Source organism: Osmerus eperlanus, chromosome 23, assembly GCF_963692335.1.
Source record: "Osmerus eperlanus chromosome 23, fOsmEpe2.1, whole genome shotgun sequence".
Lineage (NCBI taxonomy): Eukaryota > Metazoa > Chordata > Actinopteri > Osmeriformes > Osmeridae > Osmerus > Osmerus eperlanus.
Window position 1 is genome coordinate 3,206,160 of NC_085040.1, and position 15,632 is coordinate 3,221,791.

Below are 15,632 nucleotides of genomic sequence, written 5' to 3' on the forward strand. Positions count from 1 at the left end.
CACAATGGGGAAACGGAGAGAGAGAGGGAGATTTGGAGGAGGGGAGAAAAGGTGAGCGTGAACACAGACGGCGAGTGAGAGATGAGACGAGCGAGGGACCCAAATGGAGAGTCAGAAAGAGAGGGAGGGGGGGGAGGGAGGGAGGGAACGAGTGAGATGGATGGGGAGATTGTGTCGTTGAGCCCCACTGCAAGCCCTGGCTCGGCCCGGCCGAGGGTTGGCAACCCAACACAGCAGAAACACCCGAACAAAAGGAGCATTTATTGGAGGAAAAAAGGGGGCGGTGGAATGGAGGGATGACAGGAGGAGGGAACGCCGTACAGAGGCATTTGGGAGCCCTGTGAGGGAAACGCTGGCCCCATCTCAACATTCACAGCCAACGTGCAATATTCCCCCCCCACCCCTTCCCCCAAGTGTGCTTGCTCATTTAAATTAAAAGTTCAACAGGGAAGACTAGCTAGGGCTGCATTCTCCACTGGGGGCTGTATTTTCTTGGAAAACCGTATTAGCTAATGCTAAGGCTACACGACTCAGCACTTACCTACCTCTATATAAATCCTGCCTTGCTGTTAAATGGTGGTCTTTATTCACAAAAGCGGCAGGCGGGCCGTTCTAATGAGCTGATTTAAGACAGACAGTGGCTCTGAAAGGAAACACTTGTCTTCTTCGACAAAACGTTAGCCAGAATGTAGGCCTCTGGCCAAGACAATAAGCTATTGTGAGCTATAGATTAATTTCCTACTTATACTAATCATTTATATAAATTTCAGCTCAAAAAGGTTGACAGCAATACAGGGGAGTCACGGTATGATTAGATTACTTTGTGAGTCCACTTTGTTGTAAATGCCACAATAGAATCTCATGGCATTTATTGTTTCCTTTTTAATGATCCGTGATAAAATAACAATCCATATTCCAATAGGTTGTCTCTTCCACACGGGCCATACAAAACCACTGGTGAATAAATAAGTCTCCCTGCCCGCCTTGAACTTCAACTGGCTTAAAGAGCAGCCGTGAGCCCGTACGTCTCCGTTTGAGGATTACACAAACGGTAATCAAAATCTGATTGGCGGTGGCGGCTGGATAATCTGGCGCCAGGAGAAACTGAATATAGACCTGACGGACAGATGGACTGGGGGGCAGCGATCTCATTGGTGCACCAAGAAACACACTCTACTTCATCTGAATAATGCAGACAGGACAGTGGGGGACAGTGGAAGAGTGGAAAAGTGAGAGAGAGAGAGAGAGAGATTGAAAGAGAGAGTGAGAGAGAGTGAGTGAGTGAAAGAGAGAGAGTGCCGCTCACCTGTGCCGTCCTTGCTTCCATTCTGGTGCGTGCGCAGCTCCTCTGACTTGTAGAAGTCGATGCTGGCGTAGGTGTTGAGGCTGGAGCCGCCGCCCCCCGTCCCGACGATGCCTGCCAGCGGCCCGCTGCTCAGCACGGACGAGTACAGCCGAGAGGGGACGGCCAGGCTGTTGGAGGAGCCGTCCAGGCTCGAATGAGGGCTCTCTTTGTTGGCCAAGTCCAAGTCTATGTAATTGAGGCCTTGCTCTATGGACGAAGCCTGGGCGGCGGGTTGGGAGGACGGCGAGGGATGGAGAAACGGCGTGGGCGGGTCTCCCACGGGCCCCCAGAGCATGCTGTCGAAGCCCAGTCTGCGAGCCACGGCCTGGGCTTGCTCAGGGAACAGGGAGGCGGTGGAGGAGGAGGATGCAGAGGTGGTAGGGAGGGAGGGCGAGGCCAGAAAGGTTTCGGAGCAGTGACGCCTGCGGCCCTGGGGGTCGGCCCGTATCACTTTGGCGCCGTGGTCTGGGTTGGGCCCAGGTTTGGCCAGAGGGAAGTCCAGCCCCAGGGTCAGTCCCGTGGTGTCGGGCCTGGAGGGGGAGGGGACTTCGGGAGAGACATCGGACAAGCTGGGGATGGTGTTGTTATTCAGGCTGAAGACCATCTCAGTGTAGTCCCCACAGGACCGTGGCGACTCCGACGGGACGGTCTGCCTGCCCCTCCCCCGCCCTGCCTCCGCCCCTATCGACGCGTCCTCCTGGGGGGCAGCGCTGCGCTCGTCACAGGCCTTGGGCACCGCGGCCAGAGCCGGGGGCGTGAGAGGGGTGGGGAACGGAGGAAAGCCCAGGGGGGTCAGAGAGAGGGGCGAGGGGGACGGAGAGGGGCCCAGGTCCATGTTGACATACTCGGAGCCAGAAGGAGGCGTGACGGGGGTGGACGGGCTGTGGGACAGAGGGAGGAACCCCCCCAGGCAGGAGGCGGGGCGGTGAAGGGGCCGCTGGTGGGTGGAGCCATGGGGCAAGGACATGCCGTGGCGTAGACCCCTCCCTCGCCCGCCCCCCCCGCGGAGGCTCTTCTCCCCCTTGAACTCGATGCTGACGTATTCGCCAGGGCTCTTGGGCTCCGGGGCAAGGGGGTTCTCCCGGACCCTGGGCAGGGTGTTGGCTTTGGACACGTCCACAAACAGGCTCACGGGCCTGGTCCGGCCGGTCCCTTGCTGGCCCCGCTTGGGCCCTGCGGATCCCCTCCGCTGCTGGAGGTTCCCATCGTTTTTGGAGTGGGCTTCCCCAGCAGAGGGGCCTGCCCCCTGGGCCACACGCTCGTCGCTCTCCCCCAAGCTCTCGCTGCTGGCTGAGCTGGACGAGTAGGAGGAGGAGGAGAGGGAGAAATGGCGGCCAACCGCTGCCCCTCCCCCCAAACACGGGTCTTCGCGTCCCCCCGCCGCTCTGCCTCCTCCCATCCCCCTGCTCCCGTTGGGCCTCCTCCCTCGCCCCGGACCCTCCTCAAAGTGTCCGCTCGAGGGCATGTGTTTGTAGGAGCGGGGCAGGGAGTAGAAGGAGTAGACCATCTTGGGCGCCGGCTGTGGGGGCTGATGGTCCATCTGGGAGGGGTGCTCCGGTGGCGGCGGACTGCTATTGGCTGAGCGGGCGCTGATGGGCGACATGTTCATGTAGTCGCTGCCTACCCGGCTGTCGGCGCTACCGCTGCCCATCCAGGCCCCGCCGCCGAGCCCACCCCGCTGGTCAGGGGAGCAGCTGCTGTTGGGTGACATCATCATGTAGCCGTCGGAGCCTGGCGGGGGGCGGATCTGCTGTGGCGGCGACACGCTGTTGTTGGGGGTCATGGCCATGTAGTCGTCAGTGGGCTTGGACTCCGAGTCCGACACGGACAGCGAGTGGGACAGGGAGACGGGGGGAGCGGTAACCCCTGGCAACATGGACATGTAGCCGTTATCCGCCCCTATGATCTTTCCGCCGCCGCCTCCTTCGGCTTTGATCTCCCCTGCAACGTCGAGGTAGCCTGCGCCTCCTCCCGCTGCCATCCCCGACTCTTTCCTGGCAGAGGAGGAGGTGGAGGAGGAAGAGGTGGTGGTGAAGGACTCTCGGCTGGTGCTCCGAGACATGATGGCGTAGTCGTCGGCGTCCTCGTCGGGCTCTTCCTCCTCCCCCCTGCGAAGTCGCGGGGCCAGCCTCTCCAGTGCCATGGGTGGCAGGGAGGCCCGCTTGCTCAGCAGCCTGCGTTCGGCCTCACATTCCCGGCTAGAGGACCGGCGGAGCACCCTTCTGGTCTGGGGCTGGGAGCTGGAGGAGGGAGCTCCAGCACCAGGCAAGGAGCTGGAGGTAGGGCCTCCAACATTCCCATTCCCCCCACCACCACCTCCACGCTGACCCATTAGGATGTAGTTCGTCTCCTCGCCCAGGGACGGGCCCCCCAGGCTGCCCACAGACCCTCCAGGCAGGCCGGGGGAGGGGGCCAGGAGGGAGTGCTCGCCCGGGCTGGAGCCGTACTCATCCGAGGAGCCATAGTCGCTGGGGGAGCCCGACACGGAGGTGCACTGCGAGATGATGCGGGTGTAGGCGCCAGCTCCACCTCCGCCCGTGGCTCCCCCCACCCCTCCAAACTCGGAGCCGTGGCCGGAGCTGGAGGAGAGGCTGGGTGCCGGCGAGGGTGTGGGCGTTGAGATGGAACGCATCAGGCCCAGGGGGTTCTTGGCCGGCGTCGAGGCAGAGCGTGCCGACTTGGACCTGAGAATGGGCGTGGTGGAACACGAGCCGTTCGTAGTGGGGCTTCCGGCTGCCGTGCCCCTGCCTGGCCCTTCGTCCCCCTTGCTGTCGCTGGTGGAGTGAGACCTGGGGAAGCTGTGTCGGGGCGTGGGGGAGGCGTTGGCGCTATTCCCCCCTCCACCCGTCCCGTTCGCCCCTACGGGGGGTTCAGTTCTGGGCCTGCGGGTGAAGCCCACCTGGCTCGGTGGGGGGTTGGGATGGTGCCGGCGAGACGGGACGCTAATGGGGTTGGAGGCTGTGGCGCCCCCTCCAGGGCCGGAGTTGGACTGGGACTTGCTGCGCTGGCGGAACTCCTCACTCAGGGCCTTCATGGCTTCTAGAAGAGTCTCGTGCATGTTCTGGGCCACCACAGAGTCATCAACCTGCAGCGAGACACGATCCTCTGTCTCTCAGTCACTCAAGTACTAATCACATGTAACACGAGACTAGCGAACAACAGTCACGCATCCTACAAACTCACAGTTAAGTACACTGATCGAGAATGGGCTTATGCATTATGCACACGTAGGAAGATGACAAGGGGATGGGCGTATCGTTTTCAGTCGACGGGCGTATCGATAAAAGAGAAACGGGAGACGTCAAATCAGCAAGTGCTCAATCTCACCTGCATCCAGAACTCGCCCGGTCCCGTGACGGCCGAGCGGCCCACCTCCACGAAGAAGAAGTTCTCAGAGTGTCCGCAGCGCCGCACGTTCATCAGCTGCAGCACCACGGCGGCGGCGTCCGAGTTGAGCTTGACAAAGTTCACCGTCTTTTCCGTCAGGCACAGCCGGTAGACGCCCACCAGATTCTTGGCCTGGCCCAGGCCCTTAGGCCACACCTTCACCTGCCACACCTCCTTGAAGGCGGGGCCAGGGTTGGGCACACCATAGTCCCCCGCACCGCTGCTGTCAGTTGGGGTCTTACCTAGAGAGGGAGAGGAGAGGGGAAAGAGTAGGTGAAGGAATGGAGATGGAGAAAGAAGAAAAGGGCTCCATTTATACTCCATAAATAATACTTAGTTCGCTGGCTTGGTCGAATAAATGTCCCCCCCCCAAAAAAAAAAAAGATAAATGTAATAATAAATATGCTCAAATATACATACATTTGTAAAATAAGGGTGCTAGTGACAAGCTACCCTTCACTGTGTTGGAGGACTTGACTGTCGGGCATCAGTGGCCAGAGGGAATGTGAGGTTAAAGCACCATTATTTACCCCTGGGACAAGAACAAAGAGCCACTATTGTGTCTATGCTGTGCTTTTCGCAAACTCTGTACCACCTATTTCTTCACCCGAGCATGCAGCTGCTTGTGTCTCACGCTAACCCTTACACCTGCTTGTCCCAACTCAGGGTGACACACACACACACCTGTATGGAAAAACATCTACAGAGGTATTCAAGGTAGGCTTCATAAGGGCAATGACTCGGGGTAAGGGGGGAGGGGGTAGTCAAAACTATGGTGGAAAAAAAGGAAAATGTCGAGGCGGCAAAAAAGCTCAAGCAACCTCTTGTAGTCTCCCCTCTTATAGACTCCATTCAAAAGGTTTTAAGCAACTGCATGACAATACCCCCCCGTGTATGTGCCTTCACCTGCTCTCATGAGGAACAAGGACTTTCAGTCATGGTGAAAGAAAGACAGTCAGACCAGCTATGGTATGAGCACCTGCTTAGACAAAGTTTTTGACTAAGTTCCCTGATAATTTGGCGAGCTAGCGACCCTCACTTAAGCACTGAGCGGGAATCTACATCTAGGCTAAGTTGTATCATTCCTGTTGCTGACTGGAACGTGTGGTATCGCAGCCAAAACAATGTACAAATAATGTCCTGTTTTCATTATTACCTACTTAAAAGGTCACTTACGTGCCGGGAACACTGCCTTCCATGTGCCTATATACTTGAGTGTGTGTGTTCCTTTTCCATGCCTTTGCAATCACAACCATATGCCGACAAAAACCGCCGGCATGCACAAAAGACAACACACACACTTTATGACTAACTTTTCCCTGCACCCTCATCCATAACATTTCGTTATAGTCACAGACTGGGAAGTCTGAATGTGTGTGTTCCTCTCGGTTTATTTCTCTCAACTGCATGATGGAACTGCTACTTCAAGGGACAACCATAATAGCAAGGGCTGTTTTGTTAGCATGACAAGCCGAAAGCTCGGAGAGAGAATACCGTTTAGTGGCTGAGTACAAGGCACGTCCCTCACATTAGATGACTCACTCTGGGCCACGCATGACTATTTAATGCACCGCTGTGTGTGTGTGTATGTGTCTGGTGTATTGCCATACCAGCTGGGTTTAGATTTACTACAGGAAAGAGATGGTTAGGACATTTCGGGGGAAGGAACAGAGGGAGAGATGAAAAGGAAGCCAGGATGAAATACATCCCTGAAAAAAGGGAGAGAGTAGAGAGAGAACAGCATGTCAATAGAAACATCACAGCAAAAAAAAATTACTCGATGTACCAACGTTACTCGACGTACCACCACACAATACCTCTGTCGCGAACAAACGACAAACGCAAATGACCTGAAAGCACGACCTGAAACCACCCAACATGCGAGTCCTTCTGCTTGATCTTCCGTGTTTTTTTTTTTTTTTCGTGTCTTCTGAAGAGCTCTTCGGTTATCTGCGCAGATTTATTTTCCAAACAGCTCTGGCCTCGCATGACTACATATTGAAGATTGTTCCAACGTGTTAATTATGGATACATCCTCACCACTCAACCCTGTGTGTGTAGGCCACCTCAGCATTATGCATCACTTTGATCTGGGTGGCCACGCAAGACCACGGGTCCTGCCTCTTGGTCTTGCTAATGACTCATACGACACACACACACACACCTTTGATGAACACGCAGTCAGTCGGAAAGCAACCAATGCCGTCGAAAACCACACAAGTCGACCTGACGAGCTTTGTTCAAGATGGCCACGAAAACCCAACTCTTTAAGCAGCATTGTAAAACTACCTTTTCGGAAGTTCCACTAGCTGGAGGGTTTGACATTACACAGAACAGTATAAATTATAGATATGGGCTGCCTTCTCTCTCAGGGACCTCCACGGCAGGGTGGTACTGTTTCTTGCAGGGCCAGAAAGTCACTGTGAAGGATCAGGAGCTGTGTTTTGTACCACACGCAACTAAAAGGGTAAATCTGCTGTCAAATTGTACCCGCATGTGGTCAGCTAAACACCAAAAAAACAAGCCCTCGGACAACACAGAGGGTCATTTATCACACCCCTTAAGGCTTTGACACATTCCAGTTTTGTCCCTACACGTACGTACAAGGAAGCAAAGCAAGCAGCATTGCTCACACACTCCACTGCATACTGTATGTCTAAATGGATGTTTGAAGCCATGAGGCAAGCCAGCGACCAACATCCAATATATGAATTAAGACATCTGTACACATAGGCCTACAGGGTGAATTGCACTCTTTGTGCAATTCATCCCCTGGGATCAATACAAGTTCCTATATCCTCTACATATTAAGCTGGCTGCAACTTGCATGGAGCCAACACATCCTGTACATATCCCAATGACAAACAGTGGTTTAGCAACCAATGTAGACGCCAACCTTTTTCAAGGAACATCAATTACAACCATGGGGCAAGGGGGTAATAAAACCTCAACCTGGAAACACACAACTCATGCAGCAGTGACACTACTTTATTTACATGTACGGGGAGGTTTATGTCTCTTTATCACGACCATACATCAACCTTCCGACAACGTTTAAATTTATCTCTGGCTCTACGCTCCAGGTCTGACCCATACTACTCCATTCATGCAGAATATTTACCCTGCCTCTCCAGAGATGGGTATTAGCATATAGACTAAGCTAACCCCATGACTCCACAGCAGGTCATCAAATAGAACTGAGAGTGATTATGCCTTGTTGGCTCTATGATACACTGGTATTTCCCTTAGCCTTCCTATCGATGACGCTCTTTATGGCGGGGGCCATAAGGTCTGTTTGTCCCTTTAGTACATGAACCCACAGGTGTAGGTTGGCCCTGGCTGCTGGGATATTGACGAGACGCTTCCATTAGCTCTGGTAGAAGTAGGTCACACTTAGAGTGGACTAGGCAGTACCGGTACGGTATGGACACGGAGCAGGTTACCGTTCAGACGCGAGCTTGCGTGTAGTCTTGTGTTTTGGGTTTGCGCCAAGTTGTGGGGTAAGTGTCGTAGTTGGGGGAAGGGATACACTTGTGAGGTCCGGTGTAAGCCTAGCACACAGCAAGGAACCATCCAATTATGCTGTAGGGTGTGGAAAGGCATGATCTTAGCTAGGACAGTAAATCACTCCGATTCAAGAGACCTGTGTTAGAAGCTCTTATCTTTACCAGACTTCAGTCCAGTGTCATCAAAGTTAGTGTGATGTAACCTCCCTGGGGTATATCAAGGTGATGGCTTTTAACATAGTCAGGCATAAACATAACATAACTCTAAGAATATCAAATAATTCAAGTTTATTGTGAATTTCTCAATGTTTCCACCCCACTCTTAGTTAGCTAATGCAGTCTGTAAATCTCAAACAGCTACTCTGGCAATGAAAAGGCCCCTTCCCACCAGATCCTGTTTCAAGTTTGTGATCTCATTGCCCCAAGACACCATGCTGCTCTATAATATTTGGGCAAAGAAGTGGAGTGATGGACCCCTAAATCCTAGCACCCAATATTCAACCTTTCTTTGCTAAATCTTCCTCTCCTCCCACTAGATTTACCAGCGTGAAAAGACAAGGGACAGCTGTGTGTGTCCATGTGTGTGTGTAAGCCATGGTCAATAGAAGTTAAACCAACCCCCCCCACCGCCCCCTTCCTTAAAAATATCTAATTCGCGCCATCGTGTCCCAGTCTGTCTCTTCCACTCCTGCACTCCCCCATCTCCGCCTGTTGGCCCACCCTCTCCTGATCCTGCTTTCCTGACCTCGGGGGACAGAAACACAACACGCACACACCAACCAACTCCCTGAGGTTCATTTCACACATATGGTTTTTGTTATTAAGGCACACACACACAGGCATGCACGAACACATGCACAAACAGACGTGTGCACAATTATCAGTGATGTATTCCTCTTTGTTGTCCCTGAAGAGCCACATGAAAGTGAGTCGGAAGATTAGCTAAAGCGCAGTTTCTACCCCCCCCCCCAAAAGGCACCTCATCCCAGCCAAGCGCAGTCAAACTGCCAGCCATCTTGGACCTTGACAGTTGGCCAAATCCTGAGGTAAACATTGCCAACGATGCCCGTCTCACAGACCAAGTCGGGAGAAAGGACAAACTGTGCATGTGGAAGTTTCAACTGTTCTCAAACAGCCGCCGCTGCTCTCGAAATTAGAGATAGGGCATATTTGCTTCCTCCAAAGGTCGATACAATTTTGATTCCTCTAATCCATTGGACGACATGATATACAGCGCTTTTTTTAACTATCAAAATGAAACTATATATATGTAGCCTATATATAGACCAATACCACGATTTTATATTTTGAAAATACATTTCGATTAGGGTGTGTATCAACATATGGGGATCAAAATCATGGCTTACAATGCCTCTTCTGCTCACTTGTGCCCTTGTGGCATATGGACGTGCATCGACTGAATAGATAGTTCCTCTGGCCTTGTCTCTCTGTCGATCACAATGGGAAACGTATTGATTTCCTCCATATAGATTTTAGACTACTTATCTGGCAAAGATGCAAACACAGCAACCAGATCTCTGGTGGGCCACTGGTGGCCTACATAGAGTTTGGTTGATCTCATTCAGTAGCTTCCTATTCTCAGAAGTAGTTAACAGTATTGTGCTGTTACATTTCTTGCCTCATATATATATATATAAAAAAGGAACAATGGCCAAACCAACATGTTAACCCTTGTGTTATCTTCGGGTCGTTCTGACCCATCAGTCATTGTGACCCACCGTCGTATTGCGACAACTTTACAGCATACAAAAACAAAGTGAATCATTTTCTTTTAACCGTTGGGCTGTCTCAAGGCCCCCACATTGCGAAGGTTAAAATAAAATTATTTGTATATGTTTTTGTATTGGGTAAAATTGTGTAAACACAACGATGGTTCGTTATGAACCTTTGGGTCATGTGACCCGAAGGCAGCACAAGGGTTAAATGAAATTACAGGGTGTTAATGTGAGGAAAAAAACTATTTCTAGTAAACATGAGATGATAGTGCAGCCGGGGCTAAAGGTGGAACTGGTTGCCTGATCCGGCTCACCCCGGATTTAGCAGCTAAAATAGCCCAGCCAGTTAAGAATTACGAGCTGGGCTATGGGCTAGGCTAGCTTGAGTTAGTGGCTTGGGAAGCTAGCACACCCACACATGCTCCATCAGTTCCTAACCCTGAGACAATAATTACCGGCTAATTAGGGAGATGAGCAGCGCTTTGGGGGGGGGGGTTAACATTTAATCACCTCGCTAACTGGCTGGACCCAGCCACCAATGAAATCTACATGAGATCACACTGACACTGGCTTGGAAGAGTAACTGGGTCGTGGGCTGACTGGAGAGGTATAAATACTACAAGCAGAGCCAAGCTGAGAGGGTCCTCCAAGGTGATGTTTTACTTGGACTAAACTGGGAAGGCTACTTTTAACAGGGTATGAGCCTCGTTTGGTGTTAGATAAGGCCCTTCAGAGTGGAGTACATGGAGATCCTATAATTTGGATATAACCAGCAGACTTTGACACATTCAAAGACCCACAAACTACGTCTGGGTGTGTTTGCACATCCCAGTGAGCAGCAGCGCAGTCTCGTTTTCCCCTCACTACAAGACCTTATATTCACACTGTGTCGTTGTGCACTGCTGGTCAACAGTCCTTGAAGTGGTGTTACAGGCAAGAAGACCTTATTTGCGACTCAAACCATAATGGGCCTTACTCCTAATACTGCATCTTAGCCTCCACTCACTCCAGTGAATACTAATAGTTCAGTAAACTGCTGCCCTAGGGCTTGATACTGTACTCACCGGTCCGACGGCTTAACTCTGAACAGCTGAATAAATAACAAAGATCCCAATATCTGCGCGCGGCAGCTGGTCTGTATTTGTGTAATTACAGGCGGCCGCGGGAGACGGCCGTGATATTGGACGTTCGCTGGCCGTTTCAGGTGAGGCCTGCAGGCCTGCAGTGCAGCACGGCCGCTCGGCCCACACTGAAACTAGGCTACGGGCACGCTGACATCTACTGCACTGCTGTCCGTTTTTTCTCTGTGTAGGCCTATATATACACATATATATAGAAGCACATCTAGACGCTTGTGTGTAAGACTGTGTGTGTGTGTGGGGGGTGCTCCAGGCACACAGTTAAGTTTGTCTATATTATCCATCTAAAACAGACAGCTTAATGACTACCTCCTGCCGTGCCGACTCAGAATCATACACTAGCTCCTGCAGGTAGGCTTGGTTCAAGCTACAGCATTTCATAGGCAACACAGCACTCTGCCCCCAGCCACAGGACCGACAACCTTTAGCTGCTTTACACAGCCATACGACTGACACAGATATCAAATTGAAAGGAAAGAGACAGCGTGTGTGTTGCTATGCAGCATCTCTCCCCCTGACGCTCCCGTTTTGTTCATGCCAGCTTGCAGGGTTGTGAATACTTTACCCCCTCGTCTAACTATAGTTAAGTCGACGGTTCATGTTACCCCATAAACTTTCATCTAACTTGGATGCAGCTCTGAAGACCCAGGCTCCACCCATAGATATGTTCCTATGCTGTCAGAGTGTGGGAGGGTATTCACATCCATTGTGATGGACACACTCCCAGTGTTATATGCAAAAGTGTATCTGTGTGTGCGTGTGTGTGTTAGGGATGCTAGGAATCACTGATTCGCATCGATGCACCGGCATAAAAGTTCACGGTGCAATTGCCCCCATTAAAAAAAAGTGAGCACCGGATAAAATTAGGGATGAACTTACAATCGAATATATGTATAATAATAAGTAGAGGCCCTATGCCTTTATTATTTCAAAATGTGACCAATAATCTTGTGACCGAATGTTTTGGATTTATTCCGTCTCTCTAAACCTTCTCAAGGGGGTTCTCAGCCTCGCTGTGTATGTGCTCAGTGGCAAATTCTCGTGAGCTGGAGCCATATCCAGGCCAGTCACATATTATCATGGAGGAAGAGATATATGTTTCACCGAACTGTTGTAAATCAAATGTTTGGCTACACTTCAGATTTTTCAAGATGAGGCGCACAATTTCACAAGACACATGCAAATTGTATGTCAGAGGAACACAACAATATGGGCTGTGAGAAAATGCATGCTACTGGTTGAAAAAGTAACTCCAGACCATCGTCAAGAGAACCACACTCGAACGCTGAACCAGCATCAAAGGATGATGGGATCTGGAGAAAGCAGGAGATTATACTGTCATTCAATAGTGCTTCAAACAAACCTATGGACAGTTTAACATCAGACAACATAACAAAGACAGATGTAAAAACTGTTTAACCAGACAAACAGCAGACACAGCATTGTTGACTTAGTCAGCTCTGGAGATTGGTTTACGGCCCAAAACTGGTTCTCCCTACCCTCCCTGTACTCCCCCAAAATCTGAACTTTGAAAATATTGTTTCATCTTTTACAAATTAATCTGTTGGTTTAAAATATAAACAGTGTTCTTTGTCATCTTAAATCTTCTTTCCTCCAGGGCCTGGCTTAAGAAGGGTGGAAGTTATCCTCAAATCACAGATAGAAAGCTTCCGAAATGTTCAGCATTGAATATTCCTAATTTGGGTAAGTAACAGCCTATGCCATGTCGGTGCATTTACATTTAGCAGACACTCTTATCCAGAGCGACTTACAGTAAGTACAGGGACATTCCCGGAGGCAAGTAGGATGAAGTGCCTTGCCCAAGGACACAGCGTCATTTTCACGGCCAGGAATCGAACCGGCAACCTTCTGATTAATAGCCCGATTCCCTAACCGCTCAGCCATCTGACCCCCCCCCCCCTCCCCCCCGGTGCAGCTGCAGACTCTCGTCCACTGTTGGCAGCTGTGGATGAGGACTGACACACATCAACTCTTCAAGGATGACGACGGCTTTGTCTTGGTTTTAAATGCGGCCCACAATCAGCACGTTTATGTAACAAGTCTGTCAGGTCAGGTGCGAGTACCTTGAACCCGTAACTAGGTTTGCCAAGATTGCGTCATGTGGTCACATAGGCTGTCCCTTGGTTTAGAAACACTCAGGGAAATCTGGAGATTAGTGGGTATGGCCACAGCTATTGGTTGCTCCTTTGGTTATGTTTGCACAACGTTTTACACAACATCTGATATTTTGAAATGTACAATATAGGGTTTCATAGTTTGTGCAACATCCACAACCAGCAGACTATGCTCAAAGAGATGACAATTGTAGAGCAGTATATTATCCAATCCATTAGGCCTATTTCTCCATGTGCCCAGAAATTGTTCTTGACTTTAGCCAGGTCTTAACTTGTTCTCTGGCACCGTTGATTGTTCTTTCCCTGTATGTGATCAATGCCTAACCTAATAATGATTTGTCAGCAGAAAAAAAGGAGAACATACAAAGTCAACAGGACAGAGACAGGACAGACATTTGGATGTGTTTGGGCAATGTCCTGATTTAATGGAATGAAGGGGGAGGGGGGCACAATTTGTCACCAATGAACAGGATGGTTCTTTAAAGCCCCAGTGCAAAACCACCAACTATTTGGCATGTATTTGTTTCACTTGAGAAGTGAGAGGAGCACGATAGGGGGCTACGGCGTGTTACCAGGGTGTTGCCGCTCATGTGGACCTTCCAACTCGATAAGATTGTACATATTTTGTTTGCCATGCATTTAAACGGTGCTTTAACGGAGCTTTGCGTTAAAAACATTCGTTTGCATGCATTTCCTACGCAACTTGCTAATGCTGTAGATGGTGCGAGCAATAGTGAGTTGTAGAATGGATTGCTGGTGCCGAAAGCCCCAAATGCTTAGTGTCGTTGTGATACAACATTAACCCGATATTTGCAAAACAGCGTGTCGCTTTGTGATGCAAACGAGGGTGACATAAAGGTGAAGTCATTGTAAAACAAATAGGTGTATTTCATAATCTGGAACTCTAGAATATTACGTTAATGGAAAGTAGAATCAACACAAACGAGTACTTGAATTGATCCACAGCAATTTGCAGTTAGTGCAGCACTCCTGCCACGTTCACTCACACGACACCGCACCGCGGATCCTAAGCATATGGGGCTCGAGTACTCATGCAGGCAGGCTAGTTTGGCTGACTTACTTTTGCACTGCAAATCCACCATGGCCTGGTACCATTCGTCCTGATCAGTGTCGTTCTCTGCAGCAACGGCAAAGCTCTCCGCCCGCGTGTACAGCACTATCATGTGCTTATTTTTCGAATCAGCCCGTTTGTTGATGTTGAAGCACGTTTCAAGTACCAGGGCTTTTTTAGGAATGGGTGCCTTTCCACGGAATTTCTTCTCGCTCTCATAGTACTCGAGCCGGGCCGGGCCCCGTTCTGAGGCCGTCCGGAGCACAAAGTATCGCCGGTGCATGGATTTCTGTTTTCGTAGGTAGCCGCTCTTCCGAACGTCCTCGTAATTCTGCGGTTCGGTTGCTTGGCTCTCCATGGCACAAGAGTTGTCTTGTTTGCCCGGTAAAATGTAAACTTATCTTATACACTGTAAAATATTTCAACAAGGGAGCAGGGCAATTCAAATCATCCTCAATCACGCTTCCCTCCCTCCCTTAGACACATGCATGCAAGGGAGAGATGTCCAGCACAATCTTCAGAAAGAAAATAGTAGCTAGCTAGCTGTCGCTCTGACTGTAGAGTGTAGCTCCAATTTAGACGGTCTCTCCACGAGTTTTCAAGCCTGAGCACATGAGGCAACGTCTGCACGAAACAGTCTGCTACTACTATTTCGAGGCTCAGTACTTTAATCTTATTTACTGTATTGCACAGTGCCGACTTCTCCCTCCACTGCCCCCCACCCCTTGCGTGGAGCTACTGTGGTAAACTGTCAGTCAAGCCAGCCCGTAGTGAGAGGAGGAGTGAGAGTGAGGCTCGTTTGAAACTAGTGCGGAATGGGAATCGAATTTCATTTGCCGTTTGGTTCTTATGAACCCAGTCGCATCGCTTGTAGTCAATATTGTGCAAGTTATGGCGATTGCTGTCGATTTTCTGTTTTGACAAGTTTATTTGAAGTTTGAAACCTCACATGTCATCCTGCCAGTACTCATAAAGGACTGGCAATTTGGCTGTCCCGATTTAATTGACAGTTGTACTATTTTAAGATGCCCATGCAGGAGGGATGGATTTAAATGGTTTACGAGAGAAACAACAGGCTTTGATACATTTTCATATGATCAATATTTAACCCAAGGTCAAAAATGCATTCAACACATTCCAGTGTACAAATACATATAATATCTGACTTATTGTTGTTATTATTATTGTGAGGCACGTATTAAGAAAATATCTCAAAATGTACTTTTGTCTGTCTTTGTGACGGATTATGCAATATGATATGTAACCTTCTGCACAAGGTCAAAAATTATTGTACTGCATGCGTCATCTGCCG

General features: G+C 50.2%; 1 protein-coding gene across 1 annotated transcript in view; it reads right to left on the bottom strand.

Moving 5' to 3' along the window:
- Positions 1-15,067, bottom strand: part of si:ch73-335l21.1 (insulin receptor substrate 1-B) — a 30,897-nt gene extending 15,830 nt beyond the window's left edge. The window contains exons 1-3 of the mRNA XM_062449244.1: positions 14,330-15,067; positions 4,673-4,974; positions 1,307-4,430 (exon numbers count right to left, since the gene is read on the bottom strand). Of these exons, the coding sequence (XP_062305228.1) occupies positions 1,307-4,430; positions 4,673-4,974; positions 14,330-14,678 (3,775 nt within the window). The 5' untranslated portion in view covers positions 14,679-15,067. The remainder of the gene's footprint in view (positions 1-1,306; positions 4,431-4,672; positions 4,975-14,329) is intronic.
- Positions 15,068-15,632: the final 565 nt, after the last annotated feature.